Source organism: Myodes glareolus, chromosome 9, assembly GCF_982192425.1.
Source record: "Myodes glareolus chromosome 9, mMyoGla1.1, whole genome shotgun sequence".
NCBI classification, from domain to species: domain Eukaryota; kingdom Metazoa; phylum Chordata; class Mammalia; order Rodentia; family Cricetidae; genus Myodes; species Myodes glareolus.
In genome coordinates, this window is record NC_142034.1 from 54,810,132 (window position 1) to 54,837,823 (window position 27,692).

The 27,692-nt window shown below is 55.1% G+C and overlaps 2 protein-coding genes and 1 long non-coding RNA gene across 22 annotated transcripts in view; 2 read left to right on the plus strand and 1 right to left on the minus strand.

Annotated features, from left to right (window-relative positions):
* The window catches only part of Dnah2 (dynein axonemal heavy chain 2), a 114,906-nt gene extending 109,179 nt beyond the window's left edge, over window positions 1-5,727 (plus strand). The window contains exons 80-88 of the mRNA XM_087910446.1: window positions 2,295-2,486; window positions 2,649-2,833; window positions 3,095-3,323; window positions 3,400-3,551; window positions 3,843-3,957; window positions 4,574-4,750; window positions 4,855-4,929; window positions 5,080-5,230; window positions 5,383-5,727. Coding sequence (XP_087766572.1) covers window positions 2,295-2,486; window positions 2,649-2,833; window positions 3,095-3,323; window positions 3,400-3,551; window positions 3,843-3,957; window positions 4,574-4,750; window positions 4,855-4,929; window positions 5,080-5,230; window positions 5,383-5,537 — 1,431 coding nt within the window. The 3' untranslated portion in view covers window positions 5,538-5,727. The remainder of the gene's footprint in view (window positions 1-2,294; window positions 2,487-2,648; window positions 2,834-3,094; window positions 3,324-3,399; window positions 3,552-3,842; window positions 3,958-4,573; window positions 4,751-4,854; window positions 4,930-5,079; window positions 5,231-5,382) is intronic.
* On the minus strand, window positions 648-7,695 carry LOC148120915 (uncharacterized). 3 transcript variants are annotated; one of them, XR_015738835.1, is made up of 3 exons: window positions 6,801-7,695; window positions 4,912-4,996; window positions 648-3,507 (listed from the first exon to the last, which is right to left on the minus strand). It is a non-coding gene; the product is annotated as an uncharacterized LOC148120915 (long non-coding RNA). The 3 variants fall into 3 exon arrangements; XR_015738834.1 differs by lacking the exon at window positions 4,912-4,996; XR_015738833.1 differs by having other exon boundaries at window positions 648-4,996.
* Window positions 6,178-27,474, plus strand: Kdm6b (lysine demethylase 6B). 18 transcript variants are annotated; one of them, XM_087910454.1, is made up of 26 exons: window positions 10,356-10,459; window positions 11,203-11,341; window positions 12,855-12,966; window positions 14,741-14,846; window positions 17,680-17,797; window positions 18,035-18,178; window positions 18,273-18,417; window positions 18,613-18,711; window positions 18,809-19,028; window positions 19,119-19,211; window positions 19,289-19,450; window positions 19,533-19,736; window positions 19,822-20,169; window positions 20,252-22,416; window positions 22,519-22,645; window positions 22,750-22,855; window positions 23,733-23,938; window positions 24,035-24,102; window positions 24,190-24,261; window positions 24,356-24,504; window positions 24,631-24,745; window positions 24,833-25,020; window positions 25,151-25,292; window positions 25,691-25,817; window positions 25,896-26,066; window positions 26,162-27,474. In XM_087910454.1, the coding sequence occupies exons 7-26, from the start codon at window positions 18,278-18,280 to the stop codon at window positions 26,183-26,185; spliced, it is 4,926 nt and encodes a 1,641-aa protein (XP_087766580.1). In that variant the 5' UTR covers window positions 10,356-10,459; window positions 11,203-11,341; window positions 12,855-12,966; window positions 14,741-14,846; window positions 17,680-17,797; window positions 18,035-18,178; window positions 18,273-18,277; the 3' UTR covers window positions 26,186-27,474. The 18 variants fall into 18 exon arrangements, with proteins under 18 accessions (XP_087766591.1, XP_087766579.1, XP_087766573.1 ...); XM_087910453.1 differs by lacking the exons at window positions 10,356-10,459; window positions 11,203-11,341 and adding an exon at window positions 6,179-6,313; XM_087910449.1 differs by lacking the exons at window positions 10,356-10,459; window positions 14,741-14,846 and adding an exon at window positions 6,189-6,313.
* The last annotated feature ends 218 nt before the right edge of the window (window positions 27,475-27,692 follow it).

Consider the following 27,692-nt stretch of genomic DNA (forward strand, 5'->3'; position numbering starts at 1 on the left):
TCAGCCTATGAGAGGTTTAAAGAAACCCTCCACGCTGCAGATGCGGGTCCTCCCTGCCATCTGCTGAACCCAGCGAGAATAGTTCAAGGTTTATTTGTTAGAGCAGGATTTCCTGACACGTGAGATGGCTCAGTGGGATAGGCATCTGCTACCAAACCTGCCCATCTAAATGTAATCCCCTGGACCAGAGTGATGGGTGGAGAAAATCAATTTGACGACAGCCACACCTCAGACACCCAGGTCTCTGAGAATGACCTTGAATTTCTGACTTTGATTTTCCTGCCTCCAGTTGCCAGTGCTGGGATTACAGGCGTGTACTACCAACACCTCACCTGTAATCCTAGCGTTTAGGAAACAGACAAAAGAATTTCTGTAAATTCAAGGTCAGTCTAAGTTACAGAAGATGACTCTGTTTTAGCCTGCAGAGGTGGTGCACACCTTAAATCCTAGCACTCTGGAGGCAGAGGCAGGTGAATCTCTTGAGTTTGAGGACAGCCTGGTCTATAGATTGAGTTCCAGGACATCCATGTTTACACAGAGAAACCCTGTCTCAACAAAACCAAATTAATTTAATTAATTAAAAGACCCTGTCTTAAAAAACAAAAGTAAAAATTGATAAAAAAAAATATAAAACAACAGTCAGGTGGTGGTGGTGCATGTCTTTAATCCCATCCCAGCCCTTGGGAGGCAGAGGCAGGTGAGTTTGAGACCAGCCTGGCCTGGTCTACAAGAGCTAGTTTCCAGGTCAGGCTCCAAAGCTATAGAGAAACGTAAAATAATAAAACAAGAAGTGAACTAGGGGATGGAGAGATGACTTGGCATTTGTTGCTCTTGCAGAGGACTTGGGTTCAGTTCCCATTGCCTACAAGGTGGATCACAACCATCCTAACTCCAGTGCCAGGAGATCTAACACCACTTCTGACCTCCACAGGGACCAGGCATGCATGTGGCACACATATATACACACAGACAAAACATTCACATGTAAAATAAAATATTTTTTTTTGTTTTTTGTTTTGGTTTTTTGAGACAGGGTTTCCATGTAGCTTTGGAGCCTGTCCTAGAATTCACTCTGTAGACCAGGCTGACCTCAAACTCACAGAGATCTGCCTGCCTCTGCCTCCCAGGTGTTGGGATTAAAGGTATACAACACCACCGCCCAACCATAAATAAAACTTCTAGAAATGATTCTGCTTTTAAACATATATCTATATCTCTATATATTTGCTTAGATAGAGATAGAGATGGAAATTGAGCGAGCGAGAGAGAGAGAGAGCAGAACATTATCCTTTTTGGAAACATTTCTTTAAAGCGTCTTTTCTTAATCTTGCCCCTTCTCTCCAGACCCAGAGCCATTATTTGAATATTGTTTGTAATTTTCTTTCTAATTTTAACACACAACTCTGTGTCACAAATACAGTCATACCATATGGTTTCTTTTCCCACTTAGTGCAGTGTACTTGACATCGCTCCATAGTCACACAGTCCAGATGCTAATCTTTCCTGTAACATGGTTTCCGGTTTGTCTTTTCTCCTTTTGCCAAGTAGCCCAGGCTGGCTTCGAAGTTTTGATCCTCTTACTTTGGTCTCCCACAATTCCATACATTTAAAAAAAAATTCTCAGTTGCAGCGGACTGAGAGTATAGCTCAGTGGTAGAATATTTTCCTGGCTTGAACAAGGCTTTGCGGTTCAATCCCCAGCATTGAAATAAAACAAAACAAATACCAGTGAACACATAATTGTAGGTGCACACCTTCGGTATTTTGCCATATTTTCTGGCACTTGCAAATTGAATTGGCTCATTCTTCGGGGACATCATGATTGAGAGAATCAAACATGGAGGCCGGGCTGGGTGCTGTGACCCCTATCTGTAGTCCGTTGAGTTCCAGGTCACCTAATCTACACAGGAATTCCAGGCCATCTAGAGCTATACCCTGAGAACTTCTCTCCAGAAATGGGGAGGGAGTGGCTTAGGACGTAGCCCAGTGGCAGAGTGATTGCCTCACATGTTAAAGCCCAAGGTTCAATGTCCAGGACTATCCCCCCAAATGAATAAATGGTGTGAGGGAGAAGGTAGGATTACCAGTAGCATACGCAGTAGATCTCAAAGGTGCCCACCCTGCGAAGGAGCGTCTATCTTGGCATGCAGATCAGAGGCTAGTACTCTAGAGGCTTCCATCCCTCCTTGAGCCAGGACCTTTGTGCAAGGCCTCCTCCGCAACTGCCCATGATGCTGCTAGTGACAGACAGAGTTGAGTACCACAAATATCACCCTGTACTGTCCTGTCCGCAGGGTCTGAAGGCCAACATGACACGGCTGTATCAGCTGATGACGGAACCACAGTTCACGCGCTGCTCCAAGCCTGCCAAGTATAAGAAGCTGCTGTTTGCGCTCTGCTTCTTCCACTCTATATTACTTGAACGCAAAAAGTTCTTGCAGCTTGGCTGGAATATCATCTATGGCTTCAACGACTCTGACTTCGAGGTTTGTGCTAACTAGGGGCCTCCCACGACAGCCCTTTCTTCTCATACTTCTTGACCCATGGCTCTTTTGTGGGAATACTGGCTGCCAGAAAGCTGGTGTTACAGACCCATCGGAGGAGTTCTTGCCATAACCATATGGGGCTTGGGTCGGAACCACACACAGGTGTCAGAGAACCTGCTGAGCCTCTATCTGGATGAGTATGAGGAGACACCCTGGGATGCACTCAAATATCTCATCGCCGGCGTCAACTATGGTGGCCATGTCACAGATGACTGGGACCGGCGCCTTCTCACCACTTACATCAATGATTATTTCTGTGACCAGAGTCTAACAACTCCCTCCTACCGGTGAGGAAGGGGTAAAAGGATATAAACAGACGAGGGGTCAGGATTGGGTGCTATGTGTGTGTGGTGTGCACATGTATGGTGTGTGTGTGTGTGTGTATAGAGACTAGGAGGTTGGGAGAAGATAGAAATTGTGGGATTGGGAGGAAGAGCAAGGGTCACGAGTTAGACAAATGGGAAAGTATTGAGACTGGGGATTGGGCTTGGCATGAACGCCCTTCAAGTCCTGCAATGTGGTAATAATACTCCACTGTGGCTGCCCAGGTTGTCCGTATTGGACACTTATTTCATCCCGAAGGATGGGAGTTTGGCCTCCTACAAAGAATATATCAGCTTGCTACCCAGCATGGACCCCCCTGAGGCCTTTGGCCAGCATCCCAATGCTGATGTGGCCTCCCAGATCACTGAGGCCCGGACCCTCTTTGAGACTCTGCTTTCCCTGCAACCCCAAATCACACCCACCAGGATTGGCGGCCAGAGCCGAGAGGAGAAGGTAGGAGCAGAGGCTGTCCCGTGGGAGGGAGCGTGCTGAGGAAGGGCAGGCCAGCTCTAAGCTTCTGCCTCCCTAGGTCCTTGAGCTAGCTGCCGACGTGAAGCAGAAGATCCCTGAGATGATTGACTATGAGGGGACCCGAAAGTTGCTGGCTCTTGACCCCTCCCCGCTCAATGTGGTCCTCCTGCAAGAGATCCAGAGATACAACAAACTGATGAGGACCATCTTGTAAGATGGAAGGAACACTGTAGAACATGGGAGGGAAGCTGGGTGGTGGTGGCGCACGCGTTTGATCCCAGCACTTGGGAGGCGGAGGCAGGTGGATCTCTGTGAGTTTGAGGCCAGCCTGGTCTACAGAGCGAGTTCCAGGACAGACTCCAAAGCTATACAGAAAACCCTGTCTTGAAAAACAAAATAAAATAAGAATATGGGAGGGGAAGGAGAAAGGCCTCAGCGCGTGGGTGGAATGGTTCTCCCAGACCAGCCTTCTTTAATCCTCTGCCCGCTTCATCCATCTAGGTTTTCCCTGACAGACTTAGAGAAGGGCATCCAGGGCCTCATCGTCATGTCAACAAGCCTGGAAGAGATTTTCAATTGCATCTTTGATGCCCATGTTCCTCCGCTCTGGGGAAAGGCAAGCTCCCACCACTGTCAATCCTAACCTTGATCTCAGCACTTCATTCTCAGGGCGCATATAGCAGCCTTCAGAGAGCCCAGGGTTCAATCTAGACAGGTTCAAGTTGTTGAAATCTAGCACTGCCATTCACTAATGGTCTGCAGAACTTATTAACTCACAGATGTGTTCACATTAACTTCTATTTCAAAGACACCCCCGCAGTACTGTGCGTGGTACTTAGCAAGTACCTGGTTATTGCAAAGAAAGCACCCTCATCCAAAATCTGAGCTCTGAAACACTCTGAGTGGCAAACATGATGTTCAAAAGGTTTCAGTTATCAATTTTTGGACTAGGGATCCTCACCTAGTAGTCTATGCAAATAACACATGCCCCCAAACACATTAAGAAATCGGAAACCCTTCTGGCCCCATGCATTTTGGGTAAAGGCTAATCTGTAGTGATATCATTGTTATTAATGAGTTGTATTAGTTGTATACTTTTCTCCTGGGAGTTAACCTTTGCTGTCAGCAGAGGCGGATACCACACAGTTGTCTCATAGCTGCCCTGGGTGCTCTTAATGAGGATGTGAAAGCATCATGGGATGGGCAAGCCCACGTACCACCTCCTCTCTCAGGCATATCCCTCACAAAAGCCTTTGGCTTCATGGACCCGGGACCTGGCTATGCGTGTGGAGCAGTTTGAGCTGTGGGCCAGTCGAGCCCACCCTCCTGTGATCTTCTGGCTGTCTGGCTTCACTTTCCCCACTGGCTTCCTTACTGCTGTTCTGCAGTCCTCAGCTCGCCAAAACAATGTGAGCAGTGTGTACCATGGGATCTCAGGGAGGGAGGCTAGGAACAAGCAGGAGGATTTGTTCTCCTTGGGGGGCCCTCCCTCATTGCCACCTTCACCCCACAGATTTCAGTGGACTGCCTCTCTTGGGAGTTTATAGTTTCCACTGTGGATGACAGCAACCTGGTGTATCCACCCAAGGTGGGAGTTACGATGAGTTTGGGCTTCGGAGCAAAAGGTCAGGTGGAGGAGGATAAGGGAAGAAAACCTGTGAAGAGAAGGGCGTTAGGTTAGAAGTGCTGATAATTTAGGGTATAGATTTCCTCCAAATCTGTCTCCATCTCTCCTCAGGACGGTGTCTGGGTTCGGGGTCTGTACCTGGAGGGAGCTGGCTGGGACCGAAAGAACTCTTGTTTAGTGGAGGCAGAGCCCATGCAGCTGGTCTGTCTTATGCCCACGATCCACTTCCGTCCAGCAGAAAGCCGCAAGAAAAGTGCCAAGGGTGGGAAACTGCCCCCTCCCTTGTCCAGTCCTCAAATGCACCTGCCTCGATCTTCCAGACTCCAGAGTCTGTCTTTTCTTTTCTTTTTTTGTCCTTTTTTTTATTTTTGTCTTTTCTTTTTCTGAGTCTGACTGTCTTTTCATTTCCCCTAGGCATGTACTCCTGTCCCTGCTATTACTATCCCAACCGTGCAGGCAGCACAGATCGGGCCTCCTTTGTCATAGGCATCGATCTCCGATCTGGAGCCATGACATCTGACCACTGGATTAAGAGGGGCACGGCTCTACTGATGAGCCTGGACAACTGATGAGCGCGCCCTTCTTCTTTCCTGCTTGAGAGGGTCGGGAGCCTTAAGACTTTGTCCTAAAACTGGATCTCAGACTTTATCCTAGCTGAATCCAGTATATAATGGCGCCCTGAAGGTACCTAGTGGTGCTAGCCGTAAAGGTGGAACACTTGTATTGAAGTTCAGCACAGTAAAACACGTGCAAACCCAAGCTCCAAGTCTCTCAATGGAATGGTGGTGATTTAGTGTGTGTTGGGGTGGAGGAAACCGGAGGAGGGAAGCTGGGATATGCTCGTGGGAAGGAGCTGCTACAGCAAGAACTGAAAAGAAGGAAGTGGGGGGGCCTCTAGCAGGAGGGAGGTGTGGCCTTACCCACTCGGCCTATAGGGGGTGTGACTAAATCTCAGGGGAAGGGCTTGAGCAGGCGGGGTGGAGCTTGCTTTAGAAGGGCGCGGGATCCAAATGGAATAGAGATTTGTCAAGTAAGGATTCGAGATGAGCTGTATACATTGCACCCTAAGCTTTGCAATCATGACTCAGAATCATCGCCTGATACCAGAGATGAGGCGCGCAGGACTGAGGGCGGGGCGGAGCAGAAGAGGGACTTCAGCGCAAAGGGGCGGGACCACGACTCGGGGGCGGGGCTGGGGAAGGGGGGGCTGGTGCGGGTGTTTGTGTTGGAAAATCAAACTGCGCCACGGGGTGGAGCGGCCCCCCCCAGTCCCTGTCTGGGAGGGGGGGGCCGCTCGACCCCCGGGAGGCCTTGCGGATCCTGAATCTGGGACCCTCAGAATAAGGTAATGGGGAGTCGCGGGGGCTTTTGGAAAGAGGAACGCCATCTCCGTGCAAGGGGGCGGAACGTCAGACTCTGGAGGGATCTGGTAAGGGATGGGCGTTTGGGTCTTGGAAAAAGCAATGGCAATGTTAGGGTGCAAGACATCCAGGACCCCAGAAGTGAACAAGGCAAAGGTAGCGGAATAACTGGTCTTGGTTCCAAAGGTCAAGAAGGCCTGAAAGTACTCCCAGTCCCGTTGGGATGGGGACTTACACTAGGGCGGGGCTCAATGATCTTGAACAAGACTACAGGGCAGTTTGCAGTTAGGTCTAGGGTTAGGCGATGGCCCATGGAGATCATAAGCGACCAGGCATAGTGAGTCTCTAGTCACGGGACTACTTGAAGTCTCCTTCCAGCTCTTTCCCCCTGGTGAGATGTGTGTGTATTTTCAACCTTCACCATCCCATTAAGAGTGGTAGCTTTCCCCAGCTCACCCGACTCCACCTTACCTTCTGCGCTCGACCTCGCCTGGTTCGTTCCCCTAGTCCCTGGCGCAATACCACTTTTCCGTCTTCAGTCCCCCTAGCCTTCTCTGGGCTTTGGCCCTTTCTCCATACTGAATCTTTCCCTCGTAGCCACGAGATGGCGAAGATGAGACGCCCACCAGGCTTGCGGGTTGGGGTGGGGGGAGGATGTAGCCATGACCCAGCGTGTAGGGAAGGCGGGCTGAGGTTCTCCTTTGATTTCCTGTCATCCGTCTGGCACCCACCCCCACCTCTGTTCCAGGAAATTGTAAGCATATGAGTAAAGGGCAGAAGCTGGGGACAGGGCTAGAATCTCAGTCTAAGCTTTTTGGCCTAGAATAAACAGTGGTGAAGGAGCACGCGGGTTGGTCCCTAATATGCAGATTCGTTCCAGCCTTTTGTGGCCGGTGACCGTGTCTTGGGGTGGGGGTTGGAGTGTGGGGAAAGGTCGAAGGCAGAACACCTAGTTCCGGGGGATGAGAATCCCGAGAGAAAGAAAGGGAAGGAGCTGAGATGCTATAGAAGTGACTCCGTAGTCGTCGGGAGTAAGGCAGGACCAAGAAGCTAGCTCTGGTCGGATCTCAGTCGCTTGCCTGGGTTGTTTGCTCAGTTGCCGGAGTAACAGGCCAACCAGCGTCCCCCGCCAGATTCCCAAACTCTTCCTCCACTGTCCAATCCGCTGTAGCGGACGTCGCCTACGTCATAGCTCTAGTGACCAATGGGGAGCTGGCACTATCGAGAGCCTGAAAGAAGGAGAGGGAGGAGGTGGAAGTGGGGGGAGGCAGTGGCTACCCAGGATCTGCACGTGCACTCCCACACGCCTCGCTCCCAGTACTCCCTCTTCCAACGCACGCGCCCAGGCAGTCTCTTGCGCCTGCGCGGCGAATCGCGCTCTCCCCGCCCCCCCCCCCCCCCCCCCCCCCGGCTTAGGTCTTTCACAGTCTTGTGTTTGCAAACTAGTCCAGGGCTGCGTTTCTCAACCCCCGCGGGCCCAGACGTCTGGGTGGATTTGCGTTCTTTAGCCGGGTGTCGACTGTTTATGTCAGTCTCTGGTGGGAAGGATGGCTACTTGTGTTCCCAATCGCCATCCCCAGCTGGCGCCCCAAAGTTCCCAGGTGGGCAGGGCGGAGCTGTGGTTTCCGGCCCCCTAAGCTCAGTCGCGGCTTTCCCGAGCTCTAGCTTAGGTTGTTTCCATAAAAGAAAAGGAGTAGGTACAAGCACCCATTCCCGAGGCTTCACCCGTCCAGGCCTAGCTGCCGTTAGTGTAGTAACTCGGCAGGACAGTGTAAGAAGCCCCTGGTGGTCCAGGTGACTTGGCCAGGGGGTGGTCATGCCTATTTTTTTTTCTTGTGAATTCCTGCTTTTTGATATGCATACCAACCCTTTCCCTCCCCTTCCCTAACGTTTCCTTCGAGCTCTCTCTAGTGATTTTTGCACCTCCCTTGGCTCCTTTCGGACGGTCTGTCCCCGGCTCCACTCGTCCTTCTCTGCTTCTCCAGAGGGTTATATAACTCTTCCTCTCGGCGTGTCCTGATTTCAACTCCACAGACTCCGCCCTAGAACAGCACGGGAGGGGCGGGAGAGTTGGGGACCCAGACAGATTCCGGCTGGCGGCCAGCTGGGGAACAGGGGATCCCGCAGATAGCAGACGGAGTCCCTCGGGTGCCCTGTCCCTAGTCTTCTGCCCCTGACCAGGGATCAAGCCCAGAAGAAAGAAGACACAGTATCTCGAAGGGGCGTGTCGGGACAGTCAGAAATGTGGGTTGGGAGGTCAAGGCTGGAGGCTGACAGGAGGAGTCAGGCGACTGGTCGGATTCCTTAGGATTAGTCCTGTTGGGGTTAATATTGCTAAAGGCAGGACGCCTGGGTTCCCTCCTTCGTCTCTTTTTTTTTTTTTTTTTTTGGGTTTCCAGAATTCCTATAGCTATTTCCCAGGAAACTTAGCCAGCCAGCGGCATCTTCGCCCTGCTAGGAGTCAAAGGTCTGTGTTAGAGGTGGCCTGGGATGATGTCACCAGTGCACGTGCCCCGGGACGGTTGCCAGGCAATGCGATCTCCTCCCCCTTCCACTCCCTCCCACCTCAGCCCGGAGTCCCGTTCCATTCCCGTGCCATCTCTTTCCCCTTTCCTTTCCCTTGGCATTAGCATCCTGCAGGTGGGAAACCCTGGCCTGGAGTTTTGTGAGGGGGAGGGGCGCGGGTGTGGTGTGGCTTAAAAGACTTTGCTCCTTTGCTGGGTTGAGAGAATTCTGGGTCATTTTTTTCTAGATTGTCAAAGAAAAACTTCCTCTTCAATCTCCTTACCCTCCCCACCCCCGCTGGCGACCTGGCAAGAGTCTCCTAGAAATCTTTTTACTTTCCCACCTGCTGCATGGCTCAGTGTCCTGTTGCCCCTTTCCCACCTTGAGTTGAAGTGGGTGTAGTTGCAAGACAGCTGCCCCTGAGAGAAGAGCTGTACGTGGGGTATACACACCAACTCATCCCTGACAGCCGCTTCACCCCCTCTCACCAAACTGAGGACAGTGTTAGGCTGAAAAGCCAAGGTCTTTATCTTTGTAGGTAGGTGGATCAGCTTCTGCCATTGCCCACTTTTGAGAGAGGAACTCATTGATATGTGTGGTTGTCCTTCTGTTAAATTGGGCATTAGTGTCTCCATTTAAACGCCTTAGAACTTGGACTGTCAACTCAAACCGGGATTCTAATCCCAGCTCTGCAGGATTGGGATTTGGAAAGGTCACAGCCTCTCTGAGCCTCCAATCCTTAATCTTGGACATTTAAATATCAATACCTACCTTTTAGCTGATGGGAGGGGGTAGTGAAGTAATTTATGCAAAGTGCTTAGCATAGTGGTTGGCATAAAATAGGTATTATTAAATGGTGTTAGTTATTATAGTGGGTGGACCTGTTCTAAAGTATCATCACTATGGACTGGGTAGAGAAGAGTGGAGAGTTTTGCTAACTGGTGTGTGTGTGTGTGTTGTGTGTGTGTGTGTAGGGTGTCAGGAATTAGCATCGACTACTTTATGTACCTTATTTAACGTGGGCTTTAGTCAGATTTGTATTGCTTTCTTTAGGTTTATTTTTCCCCTCCTAAAAAAATAGCTAAGATGATTTCTTTGGCTGTTAAGATAATTATGTTGTGGCTTATGATTTTCAAGCGATACTCTGGTTCCCTCCCTTGTCGCTCTCTTGAGCTTTTCATTTTGCAAAGGGACTCCACAGTTTCCCTAGCGGGGACATGGTTAGGCTAAAGGGGTGTGTAAAAGGTTGGGGTGGGTGGAGAGAGACTAGTGGGGGGGAGGCTGGGGGAGCGGGTAGTTAAAGGAAGAGACCGGAAGGGAGGAGGAGGGAGCCTGCTGGTGGGGAGGGAGGGGAGGAGGAGGAGGTGGAGGAGGAGGAGGAGGACGAGGAGGAGGAGGAGGGAGGGAGGGGGTTGGGGAGAGCCTGCTACAGTTCTTTGTTTGACTCCGGGACTCAGGGACGGGGAGGAGGAGGGAGGGAGGCAGAGGCTGCAAGCGTCGGGGCAGGCCCAGGAGGCAGAGGAGGGACCGTCTCCCCCGCCCCCCCAGCCCCCATTCCCCCCCTGCTGCTTCCCCCCTCCCTACCCGGACTCTGGGGGCTCCGCCGGGGGACAGACACCCAGCAGGTAACCCCAGCCTGGCTCCCCCTCCCCCTGTCTTATTTTCTCCTACACCCTCCCGGACGACCCCTTTCCGTCTCCCCGATTTCCCCGGCCTTGCTTTCCCCCCAGCCCTCCTTGTTCCATTTCCCCCCGAGTTGGGCTTGTCGCCTGCTGGCTCCGTCACCCTCTGTCTCGTGCAGCCTGACTCCCTTCCCCCCACCCCATAGTGTGTGCTCCCCTGTTCTGCCCGAGGCACCTTTTGGGGTTCTGTCTCGCTGTTTCTCAGGCTGGCTTCTTCCGACCTGTCTCCAGGGGCTCTAAGGGAGAGGGAGTCCTTATCTTTTAATGGCTCCCCGAAGCCTCCTTTGCCCCTTTCTCCTTGTAGCAGTCTCTAGGGTGAGAGAAAACCGGAATTTGGGGGGCCCTCTGGAGAGGCAGGGGCTGTGTGTTGCTGGAGACAGGGTCTGGGAGTGTGTGTGAGGAGGGGGTAGGGGTTCGTTAAAGACCAGGCTGCCTCTCTGATGTCCCTTTAAATGGCCCTTACATTTCTGGGGACTGGGGGTGGGGTGGGGAGGTGGCAAGCTGCCTGCTTGGGGGGCAGGGCCCTTGGTTTGTCCACACCGTCAGGGGTGGTAATGATTTAAAGGGACAGCCTTGGTGTGGCCACTGCCACTCTGTGCTGGCAGGAGGGGGAGCTGGCAGGCTGTGTCTACAGAGGCTTGGCTGGTGAGCAGGGCATTTGAGGCTGTCTGGTGTTGGGCCTGCAGGTCGGCAGTACAGCGGCTGTGGCTGGAAAGGCGCAAGAAGTGGTTGACAGCCTGTCCTGAGGGCGCCGAGTCTGGGCTTTCTCCAGAACCCCGTCTTTGAGTCCTTTGACTCCATGACCAGGAATCTGTGGGCCACCAGGTGGGGGCCACTGGCAGATCTGCAGGGTGACCTGAGCACTTTGGAGCTGGCCCTTCAGCTTCCCCTTTTGTTGTTTGGTTATCTGCACAAGAAGGCCCCAGCCCCTCCTCCTCATCCACATGCCCCCCACCCCCACCCCAGCTGTTGGACAGATGAATTACAGCCTGCTGCTTGGGGCCAAGGCTGGTAAGGGATTAAAGTTCTGAGGTTGGCCCTTTAAATGGCTGCTGGCCCTCCCCCACTCTGGTGTCCAGATACCTGGCACACACCCTTCCGACCCCCTTGACTGCCCCTCACTCCTCTTGGTCTGCCTGAGGCCTCCCTTCTTCCCACTAGGCTAGACCCTTTCTAAAACACCCCACCTCCACAAATGCTGTCAACTGCTGGGGAAGCGGTTTAGTCCTGAATTTGCCTCCCTGTCCTGAAGGGTTGCAGCCTCTAGCATTTTTCTCCTGCAGAAAGAAAAGGCCTTGGCAGTCTGGCTTTCTCAAGCCTGCAGCTGACCACTGATCCTTAAGGGCCTTGCTTAGGTCAGAAATAACACCTCCCCGGGGGCAGTGTCATCAGCGGCTGAGAAAGCTTGCGGTACATTGCATCATGGAGGCTGGGGGCCAGAAGCCTAAGTCTCTGGGGCAGGGGGAAAGATGGGGGCTGGAAGGCCAGGAAATAGAGAGGCCAGGCAGAGAGCCCAAGTATGGGGGTCCTAGGGCCAGGGGAATGGAAAACATAGGTTCCTGAGGAGTGAGTCTGAGGTTAGGGTTGACTGAGGTCTCACCCCTGTATCAACACCTCATTCTTGGCCCTTGACTTGTATTAATAGACCTAGTTCCTTGTATCAAAGATTGGGAGGGAAGGGAGTGGGCCCCTGTCACCTCCTTGGGCCACACAGAGGAAGGAGGTAATGGGGAAACAGGATATGGCCTTGGAGGTGACATGGAGGGAGCTTGCTGCAGAGGCCACTTCCCGGATCAAGCCCAGAGTCACAGTTGTTGCAAAGAAGGCTCCTCCCTGTTGGGCCCGTTCATCTTGTCTGGCCACCTGTGCCACTTGCCAGGACCTGCCCATACCAGCCTAAGGGAACGGGAAGGGTCAGAGTCCAAAGGGTGGGGTTGACTATCTGGTGTCTAGTTAAGGTTGGGGAGGAACTCCTGGGTTGGAGGGAGCAGAACTCAAGGCCTAGGGTCCACATGCCCTGGGGCCAGAACTAAGGCTGGCTTGGCTGTAGCTGTAACTGTGCCTACTCTGGGTCCAGTCAGAAGAGGATCATGGATCGGTGTCCAATGTAGACTTCCTCAGGTGCCCACAGCATGTCCCCTTTACCACCTGAACCAGGCTGCCTCTTGAGGGGGAAGGTTGGAGGATGGCTTTTTTCCAGGTTGCCATGGAAACTGATTCTCTCATCTCATCTGACCTCTAGAGCCAGGTTTCTTCTCAGTGAGGGGGCAAGGAACACAAGGGAACTAACTCCTCCATTGTGGGAGATCGCACCTCTAACTGAAATCTTCTCTTTTAGGTTCCCCCAGGCACCATGCCAGCCCCATAGCACTCCCCACACCACGGCTTCTGCTGCACCCCATTGCCAGGGTGGTTGTTCCAATGAGACTGAATACTTCGAACTCCATCTGGTAAGCTTGGCTGCGGAGTGCCACCTCTTTCCCCCAGGTTCGACTCTTCACCGCATGCTTTGATCTGGTTCGTGCCCACTCATCAGAATGGTCCCGTCCAACTGTGAGCCTCCCCCAACATGCCATGCTTGAATGGTTCAGCCCTACGGGTTGGCGCTCCCCTCTTTCTTCTATGAATGGTTTATTCCTGTACTTCACCAGCCTCTCAACTACCTGGAAACCTCTTATCCCACACTCCCAGTGCTACAACTCATTTGCTAACTGAAGAAAGCCAGGGTTTGCAGGCTGAAAGTAGATGTGAGACACCCCAGCAAAATTTCTTCTTGTGAAGGGGAAGGCTTTTCTTCCATAGGAGGGACTCATCACGCTTATAAAAAGTGCTTGGGAATCGATGCGGGGAGATGTTGGGGATCACTGCCATACAGCTAACTCGTGCTTGTCATGGCCATCGTCGAATGTCACCTCTCTGATCTCCGGCCCATCCTCACCATGACCCGCTGTGGATTTGCTTTGCACACCTAACTCTTCTGCTTTCCTCAGACCTTCTGCTTCTGCAGCTCCCTCTCCTCCCTAGCAGGAAGGGATGTTCTCTAGGCTGGAAACTTGAGTTCTTGGGTTCTGTGTTGCTCTTCCCCATTCCTCATTGAGTTTCTTGAATAGGACTATTTTTTCCCTATCTGTCCGCTTTAGCATGATGGTTTGCACATTGGGGTGCCTTGCTAGACTTGTGTTGAATGAATGTTGTCACTGAATGTACCGCTTCACTGCCAAGAAGCCTACGGCTGAGCTCTGCCATAGAGCCTCCTGCCCACACCTTCTCTAGAGGATATGAGGCATTTGGGATAGCAACAGTGGAAGGCTGAGCTAGGAGGCAGCCTGCAAGGATAAAATTGAGGGAGAGCAGGTCAGGGGCAGTGTAGAAAAGGTAGCCCTGGAAAGAAGCCCAGCTTGTCCTGCATTTGCAGAATGGTCTTGCTTGAGTTAGTTACCTCATTTGCAACATAGGGTAATCAAGTACCTCCTATGCCAGGTTTTGGGCAAGAGTTAAAAGATGTATGTAAAAGGTTTTGCACAGTGCCCACCATTTAATAAATGCTAGCAGTTTCCATCATGGTTGCTGCAGGAAGCTGTGAGAAATAGAATGAGGATGCTGAGGAATGGGACTGAACTTGAAGGCAGGCAGAGCCCCAAATAACTGACTAAATATTAGGATCACTGACCCAGTAGGAAGTCAGGATTCAGGGGAGTTAAGAGAGCCCTTTGAGCCTGCCTCCAGTGTTTGCCTGGCTCTGTTCGAGAACGTGAAGGCAAACACAGAAGGGCATGTGCACAGACACACGTGATCACCACAGTAATGCAGAGGCAGACCCAGACAAAAGACTGAGACAGGAGCCAACCAGACACACAGACAGAGACAGCCTCGCGGAGTCATGTAGACAGGGATAATGACAGGAACGCGCCAGACACAGGCACCGAGGGAGACAAGATAAGCAGATATGCAGGTGCACACAGACACCGAGACCCACACACAGTCGACCCTGTTAGACTGACTGGTGAACACAGCGCCCAGTCAGAGGCAGACACAACGCCCGCAGTGACACATTAGCGGGCCAGCGCGCCGGGGCCAACACTGTCACTTGTCGATGGGGGCGGGGAGGGGCCGGCGGCGGGGGAAGGCTGGGGAAGGGAATCCCGGGCGGGCGGCCTGCCCGGGTGGCTGAGTCACTGCGGAGCCTCAGCCCGCGGCCCTCCCTCTCCCCCCCGGCTCTCCCAGGTGAGAAGCGAGCCGGTAACTTCATAGCTTCCGCCATGCCGAAAGAAGAACGCAAAGGAATGGGACCCGCGGGGGTCGGTCCTGGATCCGCCCCACCTTCGAGCCGGTGCGTGCCGGCTAAATGCATGCTCAGGAAAAACCGGTCAGCGGGGTCTGGTGTCTTTGGCCGTCCAGTGTCTGCTTGCGGATCGCGGGCCTTGTGCCAAGCGTCCCTCTTATACCCCGCGTTCCGGGAGCTGCGCGGAGGGGCTCTTCTGCCCCAAGCCCAGAGAGAGTTAAGTGGGTGTGATTGATGGAGTGGTTCTCTCCTGGGACTTAAGGGGGAGGGGGTCGGTTAAAGTCTTAGAGTCCAGATCCCGGATGCTAGAGGCGGAGCTTGGCTTTGCCGGGAGTGCCCGGATGGAGAGGGCGTGGTTTAGGCCCAAGTGGCATTAACCCTTTCTGGGTGGCCGGCTTTTGGGGCTGTAGGTCGGGTTGGGGAGGCTGGATTGTCAGCCTCAGAAGTGTGTCGGCCTCCCAGCCTGGCCCCGGACGTGTGCATCTACCTTCTGTCTGTCTGCGAGAAGTCTGTGGGTGTCTGTCTTTGTGCTTGTCCCTGGTTTCCCCCTCCCTTTGGTTAGAACGAGCACTGGGAGTCGGGGAGGGCCATTCGTGCCTCAAAGCGAGAGTGTAGGTGAGAGTGGACGGCGAGCCAGCCGGTGGCGGCGGCGGTGGCGACTGAAGAACAGGTGTGAGTGTGGTGACTGCCCAGCGCGGGGTGGGGCCGTTTTGAGGGAGACAGAGGGGAAATTCCGCGGGACCGGTGGCGAACAGTGTGTGGGCTGAGGAGTTGTGTCTGCCTCTGACTGTGTGTCTGTGTGAGCTGAGGGAGGCGGGGGCTGAGTCAGTGGGAACAGGGGATGGTTTTCTGAGTGACTCACTCTCCCCCACCCCAAGCCTGATTCAGACCTTGAGAAAGGCTTTGTTCGTGGGGCGGATGGGAAGTCAGGCGCCTGCGTCCCTGGTGGGGACACAGATCCGTGGTGGTTGGCGAGATTATGCTTAGGGTACAGGAAGTTTTGTCCTGGAGCGCTCTCCTGTAGTCCATGGTGTCGTCGTGGGAGGTTGTGGATAAAGGTTGAAGATCAAGAGGACTGGAGGGACGGAACTCGCTAGTTTAGGGAAAGCTGAGTCAGTTCCCCGTGGGAAAGGGGAAGTGGCAGAGGGGAAGTGTCATCATCGCAGAAGGGGAAGCTGCATTTCCTGGCAACTAGCAGCGTTCTGGGCACTACTTCCTTAGTAGGGTGTCTGCTTCTCTGACATCTGGTACCCCGAGCTGCCGTTTGTCCACGTCTGGTCCCTCGTTCCCCACAGGGCTTGGCTGGGGCAGCCAGTTTGGGCTGCACTTGACCACTTTAGCGTTGTACGTTTCCCAGGGCTTGGTAACTGACAAGACTGCAGCTCTGGCGAGTTCTGGCCGGAGCTCCGCGTGAACTGAGGAGTCCGCGGGATGCAGTCTCTCACCAAGGCTTGGACCGAGTAGCCTGCGGGAATCACTGGGCTCCAAACATTTACACGCACAGATGACCTTGCCCCAGCGGGAGGGAAGACTGTTTTCGCCAGAACCCCTTCTGCCTTTGTGGGCTGGGTGGAAATTTCCCCACCGTGCAGACTTCTCGGCCAAGGCGAACTTTCCAGCCGCCCCCAACCCCTCGCCGCGCGCTCTCCCCCGGCTTCCTGCCCGGCGCTTTCTCCAGCTGGAGCGCTGGCCCCGCCCCCGCGGCTTTGTACTCGACACTCGCCTCTCGCCGGTCTTTGTACTCTAGACTCTCAATGGACCGATCCCGGGAGCGGAGCCGGCTCCCTACCTGCGGGGACCTGGGGTATGCGCAGGGAAGCAGCTCTGGGCTCTGAGAGTCGAGAAGGGAAAGCTGGGACTAAAGGGAACGTGCCTAGGACAGAGGAGGACTGTGTCCGTTTGGGTCCAGTCAGCTTCGACGGGAAGGAGTAAGGGGGGGGGGGGGGTAGCGTGAAGGAGGAAGTGAAACGGGTTCAGGGTTCTTTAAGGGAGTAGGCGGTGAGAGTGGGACAGGGGTGATGTCACTGCCTGTTGGGCCCCGCCCTCCTCACCCTCCCAAAGGACCCCCCCTTACACACACAGCTTCCGCTGCGCAAGTGGCCACGTCACGGGCAACCCCCGAAATCCCCCCTCCCTTGGGGGGGTGGGGGCCACGTGGGCCGTGGGGAACCGCGTGGCCCCGGCAGGGAAGGGGCATAGAGGATACAGGAGCCACGCGAGAAGGGCCACTCCACGGTACGCAGCTTCCCAGAAGTTGGAGGGCTTGTGGGGGACTGGCTTGGGGTGGGGGGCGACCGGTGTTGAAGATTCAGCCAGGGAAAGTGGAGGAGCTGGAGGAACTTGGTATGAGATTGGGGACTTGACCGTGATTTAGAACTGGGTCCGGCGCTGGAGGTGGAGCATTCCCACAGAAGCGCGGGCGGACCTGGGTGCTGGGTTTGCTGTGATTGCTAGACCTAAGCAGTTGTACCGTGGTGATCGAGTGGAGAGTCTGTCGCTGGGTGATGTGAAGTGAGTGGGGGGGGGGGGGAAGCGATGCCTTTGTCTACGGTTTGTATTGGTCTGCTGTCTGTCCTTGGGTAGATAGACAGAGGACGACTTGTACAGTCTGTCGGGGACCAGTGCCAGTTGGGTGGATGTGTGAGGCTTGCCCTCAGGTCGGCTAGTGAGTGATTTCCCATCCTCACTAGCATGGGTCTTAGCCAACTTGAGGTTACTGCCCTGTCGGCCACGGGTTTCTGATCCGAGATGTGGACCCTAGGTGGTATCTTTGGGGTCACGTCGGGGTCACCCTAGAGCGAGCTCGTCTGACCGGCCCTGCCGCCCTCCTCAGGAGGCCGTGGAGTGCTCGGCTAACTTCGCTCCTATTGGTTCCTGCCAGGCTGTTACTGAGGCGGAGACAAGGGTGATGATTGGCTTTCTGGGGAGAGAGAAGTCTTGTGATTGGCTAAATCTCTGAAGCGTTTGAAGCTGTGAGAGGACGCTCCCACGGAGGCTGGGTTAGTAGCCGCGCAGTAGGTCGCCTTACTGGCTGAGGATTGAAAGCCTGTCACTTAGTGCAGCGGCTGGATTGTACCTATTGCTGACTCCCTCCCCGCTACTTGTCCCATATTCCTGTTACTCCACTTGCGGACTTCTAGGGGCTCCTTGCCTGTGTCTTCCTGCTCAGACAGTTCAGACCAGGCTTGGGCCCTGACTGTACTGGCAAGCTCAGTGTACTTTTCTTCTCCCTATAGAATTGGTTGTGGAAGGCCAGAGACTGCCACCTGGAAACAGTGGGCACTCTTGTTAAGAGCAATTGGAGCGGGACCATCGTGCCAGAGAGCTGGGGCAGGGGGGCGTGCCCCGTCTCCAGGGCTCCTGGGGCCACTGCTGACCTGGTAAGGGAAAGATTGGGGTTGGTTTAGCTGAGCGTACACCTGAATGTTTTACACCCCCCCCCCCTTACAGCATGATCTCTTGTCCCTGACTTAGGCTGGATGCATCGGGCAGTGGACCCTCCAGGGGCCCGCTCTGCACGGGAAGCCTTTGCCCTTGGGGGCTTGAGCTGTGCTGGGGCTTGGAGCTCCTGCCCACCCCATCCTCCTCCTCCTCGAAGCTCATGGCTGCCTGGAGGCAGGTGAGATTTGGGCCCTGAGTTCCCTCTCCAGGCATTTCTTTTCTTGTCTTCTATCCATTTCCGCCACTTCCCATGAGTTCCTATTATTTTGTGGGCCCAGACACCAGCCTTACCTGCTCTTCATCTCGCTAATGTCTCCTTTCTAGGGAGCAGGATTCCTTCTGGCAATACATAACGGACCTTTTCTCTTTACAGATGCTCTGCCAGCATTGGGCAGCCCCCACTCCCTGCTCCTTTACCCCCGTCACATGGCAGTAACTCCGGGCACCCAAACAAACCTTATTATGCTCCTGGGTAAGTGAGGGGTTCAGAAGTTCTAGATTGGAGGTAAAACTGGGACTTTGAAATGTTCCCCAAAGCCTGATCACTCCCAATGCCTTCTGCTGTGTAGGACACCTTCCCCTAGACCCCTCCACGGGAAGCTGGAATCTCTGCATGGCTGTGTACAGGCCCTGGTCCGGGAGCCAGCCCAGCCCGGGTTGTGGGAACAGCTTGGACAACTGTATGAGTCAGAGCATGACAGTGAGGAGGCCGTATGCTGCTACCACAGGGCCCTTCGATATGGAGGAAGCTTTGCTGAGCTGGGGCCCCGAATTGGCCGTTTGCAGCAGGTGGGACGAGACGGGACACAGGTGGCTGAGATTGCGCCGTCTGGCTCAGTGTCTCTAATCTATCTTAATTGGCCCTTTGCCCCGCCCCAGGCCCAGCTCTGGAACTTTCATGCTGGTTCCTGTCAGCACCGAGCCAAGGTCCTGCCCCCGCTGGAGCAAGTATGGAATTTGCTGCACCTTGAGGTGAGGGGGAAGCTCAGTGAATCAGGGAAGGGAGTTGAGGGAGGCTGGGGCCTATGCCAGCATCTCTCTATTTGCAGCACAAACGGAACTACGGGGCTAAGCGAGGGGGTCCTCCCGTGAAGCGATCTGCTGAACCCCCAGTGGTACAGCCGATGCCTCCAGCAGCACTCTCTGGGCCCTCAGGAGAGGAGGGCCTCAGCCCTGGAGGCAAGCGGAGGAGAGGCTGCAGCTCTGAACAGGTGATTGTCAGTGGGTCAGCAGGAGAGGGTGCATGGCCAGGGCAACGAGTAGGATTTTCACACTCTGTTCTTTCTCTTCTAGGCTGGCCTTCCCCCGGGTCTGCCACTCCCTCCACCACCATTACCACCACCACCCCCACCCCCACCTCCACCCCCACCCCCACCACCGCTGCCTGGCCTGGCTGTTAGCCCTCCATTTCAGCTGACTAAGCCAGGGCTGTGGAACACCCTGCATGGAGATGCTTGGGGCCCCGAGCGCAAGGGTTCAGCACCCCCAGAGCGCCAGGTGAGCCCCTTAACTGTCACCTCTTACCTCCTGTAAGTTCTGTTGCTTCCACTCCTCACTTTGTGACCGTGTTTATCTCCCTTAGGAGCAGCGGCACTCGCTGCCTCACTCATATCCATACCCTGCTCCTGCCTACACTGCTCATCCGCCCAGCCACCGGCTGGTCCCAGCCACACCCCTTGGTCCAGGTCCCCGACCCCCAGGAGCAGAGAGCCATGGCTGCCTGCCTGCCACCCGTCCCCCCGGAAGTGACCTTAGAGAGAGCAGAGTTCAGAGGTCGCGGATGGACTCCAGCGTTTCACCAGCAGCATCTACCGCCTGCGTGCCTTACGCCCCTTCCCGGCCCCCTGGCCTCCCCGGCACCAGCAGCAGCAGTAGCAGCAGTAGCAGTAACAACACTGGTCTTCGGGGTGTGGAGCCGAGCCCAGGCATTGTATGTGATGGTCGTGGGCTGAAGGTGGGCGGAGGTGTCTGAGGGGCCAGAAGAGCACTCTGATCTCTCTCTCTGTTCGCAGCCTGGCGCTGACCATTACCAAACTCCTGCGCTGGAGATTTCCCCTCACCAGGCCCGCCTGGGGTCCTCGGCACACAGCAGTCGGAAACCATTTTTGACAGCCCCTGCTGCCACTCCCCACTTACCCCTACCACCTGGGACCCCATCATCCCCTCCACCCCCCTGTCCTCGCCTCTCACGCCCTCCACCACCCCCTGCTTGGATGAAGGGCTCAGCCTGCCGCTCAGCCCGAGAGGATGGAGAGATTTTAGGGGAGCTCTTCTTTGGTGCTGAGGGACCACCCCGTCCTCCCCCGCCCCTTCCCCACCGTGATGGCTTCTTGGGGCCTCCAACCCCCCGCTTTTCTGTGGGCACTCAGGATTCGCATACCCCTCCCACTCCCCCAACCACCACCACCAGCAGCAGCAGCAGCAGCCGCCACAGCAGTAGGCCTACTGGGCCCGCACCCTTCCCTCCACCCCCCTACCTGGCCAGAAGCATAGACCCCCTTCCCAGGCCATCTAGCCCAACACTGAGTTCCCAGGACCCACCTCTTCCACCACTGACTCTTGCCCTGCCTCCAGCCCCTCCCTCCTCCTGCCACCAAAATACCTCAGGAAGCTTCAGGCGCTCGGAGAGCCCCCGGCCCAGGGTCTCCTTCCCAAAGACCCCCGAGGTGGGGCAGGGGCCACCCCCAGGCTCTCTGAGTAAAGCCCCCCAGCCTGTGCCACCTGGGGTTGGAGAGCTGCCTGCCCGAGGCCCGAGGCTCTTTGATTTTCCACCAACTCCGCTGGAGGATCAATTTGAAGAGCCAGCTGAGTTCAAGATCCTACCTGATGGGCTGGCTAACATCATGAAGATGCTGGATGAGTCCATTCGAAAGGAGGAGGAGCAGCAGCAGGAGGCAGGCACGGTGCCCCCACCCCCACTCAAAGAGCCCTTTGCATCTCTACAGCCTCCATTTCCCAGTGACACAGCCCCAACCACCACTGCTGCCGCCACCACTGCCACCACCACCACCACTACCACCACGACCACCATCCAAGAAGAGGAGAAGAAGCCACCACCAGCCCTGCCACCACCACCACCTCTAGCCAAGTTTCCTCCACCTCCCCAGTCTCAGCCCCCACCGCCTCCACCAGCCAGCCCGGCCAATCTGCTCAAGTCATTGGCCTCTGTTCTTGAGGGACAAAAGTACTGTTACCGGGGGACTGGAGCAGCTGTTTCAGCCAGGCCCGGGTCCTTGCCCACCGCTCAGTATTCCCCTAGTTCTGCATCAGGTGCTACCGTCCCCCCACCCACTTCTATGGCCCCTAGCGCCCAGGGCTCCCCCAAGCCCTCTGTTTCCTCGTCATCTCAGTTCTCTACCTCAGGCGGGCCTTGGGCCCGGGAGCGCAGGGCAGGTGAAGAGCCAGCACCAGGCCCTGCAACCCCTGCCCAGCTGCCCCCATCTCTGCCGCTGCCCCCTGCTCGTTCTGAGTCTGAGGTGCTAGAAGAGATCAGTCGGGCTTGTGAGACCCTTGTCGAGCGGGTGGGCAGGAGTGCCACCCATCCTGCAGACCCAGTGGACACGGCAGAGCCAGTGGACAGTGGGACCGAGTCACTGCTGCCTCCTGCACAGGCTAAGGAGGAGAGTGGTGGGGTGGCAGTGGCAGCAGCGGGTCCAGGTAGTGGCAAGCGTCGGCAGAAGGAGCATCGGCGGCACAGACGAGCCTGTAGGGACAGTGTGGGTCGTCGACCCCGTGAGGGGAGGGCTAAGACCAAGGCCAAGGCTCCCAAAGAAAAGAGCCGAAGGGTGCTGGGGAACCTGGACTTGCAGAGTGAAGAAATCCAGGGCCGGGAGAAGGCCCGGCCGGACTTAGGTGGGGCTTCCAAAGTCAAGACACCCACAGCTCCAACGCCCCCACCTGCTCCTGCACCCTCTGCTCAGCCAACACCCCCAGCAGCCCCCATCCCTGGGAAGAAGACCCGAGAGGACGCTCCAGGGCCCCCAGGGGTGAGCCGGGCAGATATGCTGAAGCTCCGGTCACTTAGCGAGGGGCCCCCCAAGGAGTTGAAGATCAGGCTCATCAAGGTGGAGAGCGGTGACAAGGAGACCTTTATTGCTTCTGAGGTGGAGGAACGGCGACTGCGCATGGCAGACCTCACTATCAGCCACTGTGCTGCTGACGTCATGCGTGCCAGCAAGTAAGTTGGGGACTGTAATACCCAAGGCTGCCTACTTGTCCTGAGGATAGGCTCCTGCTCATTATCCCGTGTTTCTGCTCGTATTTTGTGGTCTTCTCACAGGAATGCCAAGGTGAAAGGGAAATTTCGAGAGTCCTACCTTTCCCCTGCCCAGTCTGTGAAACCGAAGATCAACACTGAGGAGAAGCTGCCCCGGGAGAAACTCAACCCTCCCACCCCCAGCATCTATGTATGTATGCCGTCTGTCCCCAGAACCACTCTTCCCAGAAGGGTTAGATTGGGTCCTTAGAGCCTGAGGAAAGGCTCTGACCCAGTGTCTCCTGGTTGTCTCAGTTGGAGAGCAAACGGGACGCCTTCTCGCCAGTGCTGCTGCAGTTCTGTACAGACCCTCGCAACCCCATCACCGTGATCAGGGGCCTGGCTGGCTCACTCCGGCTCAGTGAGTTTGGGGTGGGGGGTATGCAGAAGGCCGTAAGGATGTGGTATGTGGACTCTTTGAGAACCACCCCTGTGCTTGCAGACTTGCCACAGCGACCCTAATACTCAGTCATGCACAGGCAGTGTTTGAGAAGTGCTCTGTGGTGTGCCGGCTAGCCTTGAGGTCTTTTCATCTGTCATTTCTGTCCCCAGAAATAGACACACGGGAAGGTGGCTCTCAGAAGTGATTAGAGTCACTTCTGATTGTCTTAGTGATTAGGAATGAAATGAGCTGGGCAGTGGTGGCACACTCCTTTGATCCCAGCACTTGGGAGACATAGACAAGCAGCTTTCTGTGAGTTCGAGGACAGCCAGGGCTACACAGAAAAACCCTGTCTGCAAAGACCATAAACAAAACGAATGAAAAAAATGGATCATAGACTACTTCTGATCCGTGGTTTGGCTTTTTTCTTTTTCAATCTTTTATGGTGCGAAATTTTAAATCAAAGGAAGCTATATAAATGTAAGGGTCAATCTTGTTTCCTTTCTACCCTTACATCTTTCCTCTCACTGAGTGATTTGAGGGACATTTTAGGCTTGGCTACGTCTTTCCCTAGTTCTTGTGACCACTTGCCATTCCCTGATTACCTACTGTGTGACCGTAACCACATCTGAGGATTCTATTTTAAAGGCCGAGGCTGAAGTTGGAGAAAGGGGCTGGGGAAGGACCCACAGAAGGCAGCCTTGATGGCTTCCTGGGGCTGGGATTCTTGCCGATTCTTTAGTGCTGAGTTCTGCCACGTCTGTGTCCACTTCTTCAGAGGCCTGGCCAGTTAGAGGGGAAAAGATGAGTTGGGCGTCCTGTCCTGACGGACATCCCGTTTGGCACTCTCTTACAGACTTAGGCCTTTTCTCCACCAAGACCCTGGTGGAAGCAAGCGGCGAACACACAGTGGAGGTCCGCACCCAAGTGCAGCAGCCCTCAGACGAGAACTGGGACCTGACAGGCACAAGACAGATCTGGCCCTGCGAGAGCTCCCGCTCACACACCACCATCGCCAAGTACGCGCAGTACCAGGCGTCCTCCTTCCAGGAGTCGCTACAGGTGAGGATCATGCCCCAGCGGTGACGGGTGCTGGGGTCTGACTTGAGTGGGCCTCAGGAGGTCACTGACCCAGACCTGCCCACTCATCTGACCAAGCAGGAGGAGAAGGAGAGTGAGGATGAAGAGTCGGAGGAACCAGACAGCACCACGGGAACCCCTCCCAGGTAAAGTAGAATTCCTTCCGTCCATCTAGCTTTGGTCTTCTGCTCCCTTGGTTTGCCAACAGCCTCTCTGTGCTTTTGCCCCAGCAGCAGTGCACCGGACCCCAAGAACCATCATATAATCAAATTTGGCACTAACATCGACCTGTCTGATGCCAAGAGGTCGGTGAGGCTGGACCAGTGAAGCTGGGATGAAACCCTGCTCAACACCGATCTGGGATACCTTCTTACGATGTTGGCATGTCTCTGTTCCCAGGTGGAAGCCCCAGCTACAGGAGCTGCTGAAGCTGCCTGCCTTCATGCGAGTAACATCCACAGGCAACATGCTCAGCCACGTGGGCCACACCATCTTGGGCATGAACACCGTGCAGCTGTATATGAAGGTCCCTGGCAGCCGAACGCCAGGTGTGCTGCTCACCCTGAGCACGGTGCGGGAAGTGCGCACTCAGTGCTTAGTTGTTAGCCAATGAGGGTAAAGGGTGGCTGCCGGCTTGCCTCAGACAATCCGTGACGTTCTATCTCCCTCTGCAGGCCACCAAGAGAATAACAATTTCTGCTCTGTCAATATCAACATTGGCCCCGGGGACTGTGAGTGGTTCGCAGTACATGAGCACTATTGGGAGACCATCAGCGCCTTCTGCGATCGGTGCGCACCCCCCCTTGCTAGTCACCCCACCACAATTGGGTCCTTGGGTCTTTCACCTGACCCTGTCTGTGACTGCCCATTGCACAGGCATGGTGTGGACTACTTGACTGGTTCCTGGTGGCCAATCTTGGATGACCTCTATGCGTCCAATATTCCTGTTTACCGCTTCGTGCAGCGCCCTGGGGACCTTGTGTGGATTAATGCAGGGACTGTGCATTGGGTGCAGGCTACTGGCTGGTGCAACAACATTGCCTGGAATGTGGGGCCCCTCACCGGTGAGAGGGTGGGGTCTGATCATCATGGGACAGTGAAGGGTGTGTGTTTGGGGGGGGGGGTGAGTCCTGCTGGGGAGAGGTGGTGCTGGGGGCTCTTGGAGACTCCTTAGTGACCTTCTCCGGCCTGCAGCCTATCAGTATCAGCTGGCCCTGGAGCGCTACGAATGGAACGAGGTGAAGAACGTCAAGTCCATCGTGCCCATGATTCACGTGTCCTGGAACGTAGCTCGAACGGTCAAAATCAGCGATCCGGACCTGTTCAAGATGATCAAGTGAGGCCCCTGTTTGGCTAGCAGCCCCTGCCACCTGACTTGTTTCCTACCCTTGTTCTTCCGGGTTCTCCTCATTCTTCACCTGCCTTCATCCACGTCTGCAGCGTATTCACAGAAGTCACTATGCTGAGGAACTCGACAAAACCCCTATTCTCATCTCACAGCCTTTGTTTACTGTGGTATACACACACACAGACACACACACACACACACACACACACACACTTGAAATGCCAAACGTGATGTACTTGAGACAGGAAATGCAACTCAGAAATGAAAGGGGAGGGCTGCCCAGGGAAGTTGGTGGAGCTAAGGTCTTGGGGGTTCAGCCCTGCCCCCCCCAGCCTTGGCACATCTCCTGGAGTCTTGTCTCGATACCACCTTTGGCTCTTCCCCAGGTTCTGCCTTTTGCAGTCAATGAAGCACTGCCAGGTGCAGCGGGAGAGCCTGGTGCGGGCTGGGAAGAAAATCGCTTACCAAGGCCGCGTCAAGGACGAGCCCGCCTACTACTGCAACGAATGCGATGTAAGTACGAAGCTCCACGCGGTCCCCAAGGTGTCGACAGTAGGCCGCCTTCCTGCTGACAGCCCCTTCCCTGGCTAGGTGGAGGTGTTCAACATCCTGTTCGTCACGAGTGAGAACGGCAGCCGAAACACGTACCTGGTGCACTGCGAGGGCTGTGCACGCCGTCGCAGCGCGGGCCTACAGGGCGTGGTGGTGCTAGAGCAGTACCGCACAGAGGAGCTGGCGCAGGCTTACGATGCCTTCACGCTGGTGAGAGCTCCTGGACTCCCGAAGGGGCGCGGGAGCGGCCGGGCCACACCCGCCCACCACTGCCACCACTGAAGCTGCCCGCTTTCTTTCCACAGGCTCCAGCTAGTACTTCGCGATGAGGCCGGACGCCCCGCTCGCCCGCCCACGCAGGGCGCGGCGGGGCCACCAGCACATGCCTGGGCTGGACCTAGGTCCCGCCTCTGGCCGGGAAGGGGGTCGGGCCCAGCCCTTCCACCCTTATTGGCAGCTCCCCTCACTTAATTTATTAAGAATTTTTTTTTTAACAAATATGAGGAAAAAAAGGAAAAAAAATGGGAGACGGGGAGGGGGCTGGCAGCCCCTCGCCCACCAGCGCCTCCCCTCACCGACTTTGGCCTTTCTAGCAACAGACACAAGGACCAGGCTCCGGCGGCGGCGGGGGTCACATACGGGTTCCCTCAAGCCTGCCCGCCGCATGCCCGCCCGCCGGCAGACGTTCGCGGCTCGTTGTGTATATAGACATTCGGCAGCCGAGGTTTTTAATGAGATTCTTTCTATGGGCTTTACCCCTCCCCCAGGCCCTCCTTTTTTACTCCCAATGCTAGCTGTGATCCCTGTATATGTCTCTGTTTATTCACTTGATTATGGTTTGTATTTTTGTTCCTTTTTTTGTTTTTGTTTTTTAATTTATAACAGTCCCACTCACCTCTATTTATTCATTTTTTTTTTTTTTTGGGAAAACCCGACCTCCTGCACCCCCAAGCCATCCCTCCTGCCTCTTTGGGAGGCCTGCTTCTGGGCTCTCCTTGCGCCCCAGTATATATGTCCGGGCTTGGCCCGTCGGTCTCCGGTCTCCGTCCGCCCGCGGCTCCAGCCGGGCTCTCATGGTGCTCAAACCCGCTCCCCTCCCCTACGTCCTGCACTTTCTTGGACCAGTACCCCCACTCCCGACCCGACCCCAACCCCACCTGAGGGTGAGCGACCTCCTGTACTGTAGGGAAGAAGTGGGAACTGAAATGGTATTTTGTAAAAAAAAAAAAAATTAATAAAATAAAAAAATAAAAGTTTTAAAGAAAGAACTATGAGGAAAAGAAACCCTGTCCTCCCCAGCCTCGGCCAATTTAAAAAACATTGGACACCTTCACCCCCTCCCCCCCCCCCCTTTTTTTAAAGGCGTGAAATAGCCCAGGGCAGGGCCTCCCTGGGGCAGGGACACCCTGGGGTGAGTTTCTCTGGGGCTTTATTTTTATTTCTTAGTTCGTCTTCTCCCGCTGGGGCTGCGGAGGGGTGGGGGGGTTTACAGTCCCGCCCCCTCGCACTGCACTGTCTCTCTGCCCCAGGGGCAGAGGGGTCTTCCCAACCCTACCCTATTTTCGGTGACTTTTGTGTGAGAATATTAATATTAAAAATAAAAGCAGGAAAAAAAAGACCCATGTGTTTTGATGATGACTGTAAAGAGTATTGGTTGAAGGGCCGGGAACTGATGGATTGATGGGAGGGCAGCGCAGACCCTGGCGGTAGCGAGCCCCTCCCCAGAGGCGCCTGTGGAATGTCCAGAGCAGCGGTCTGCTCCTTGGGATGAGGATGCCTAATCCTAGCGCTGCATTCCAGGATAAGGTAGTTGGGGGTGGGGTGGGGTGGGGAGAG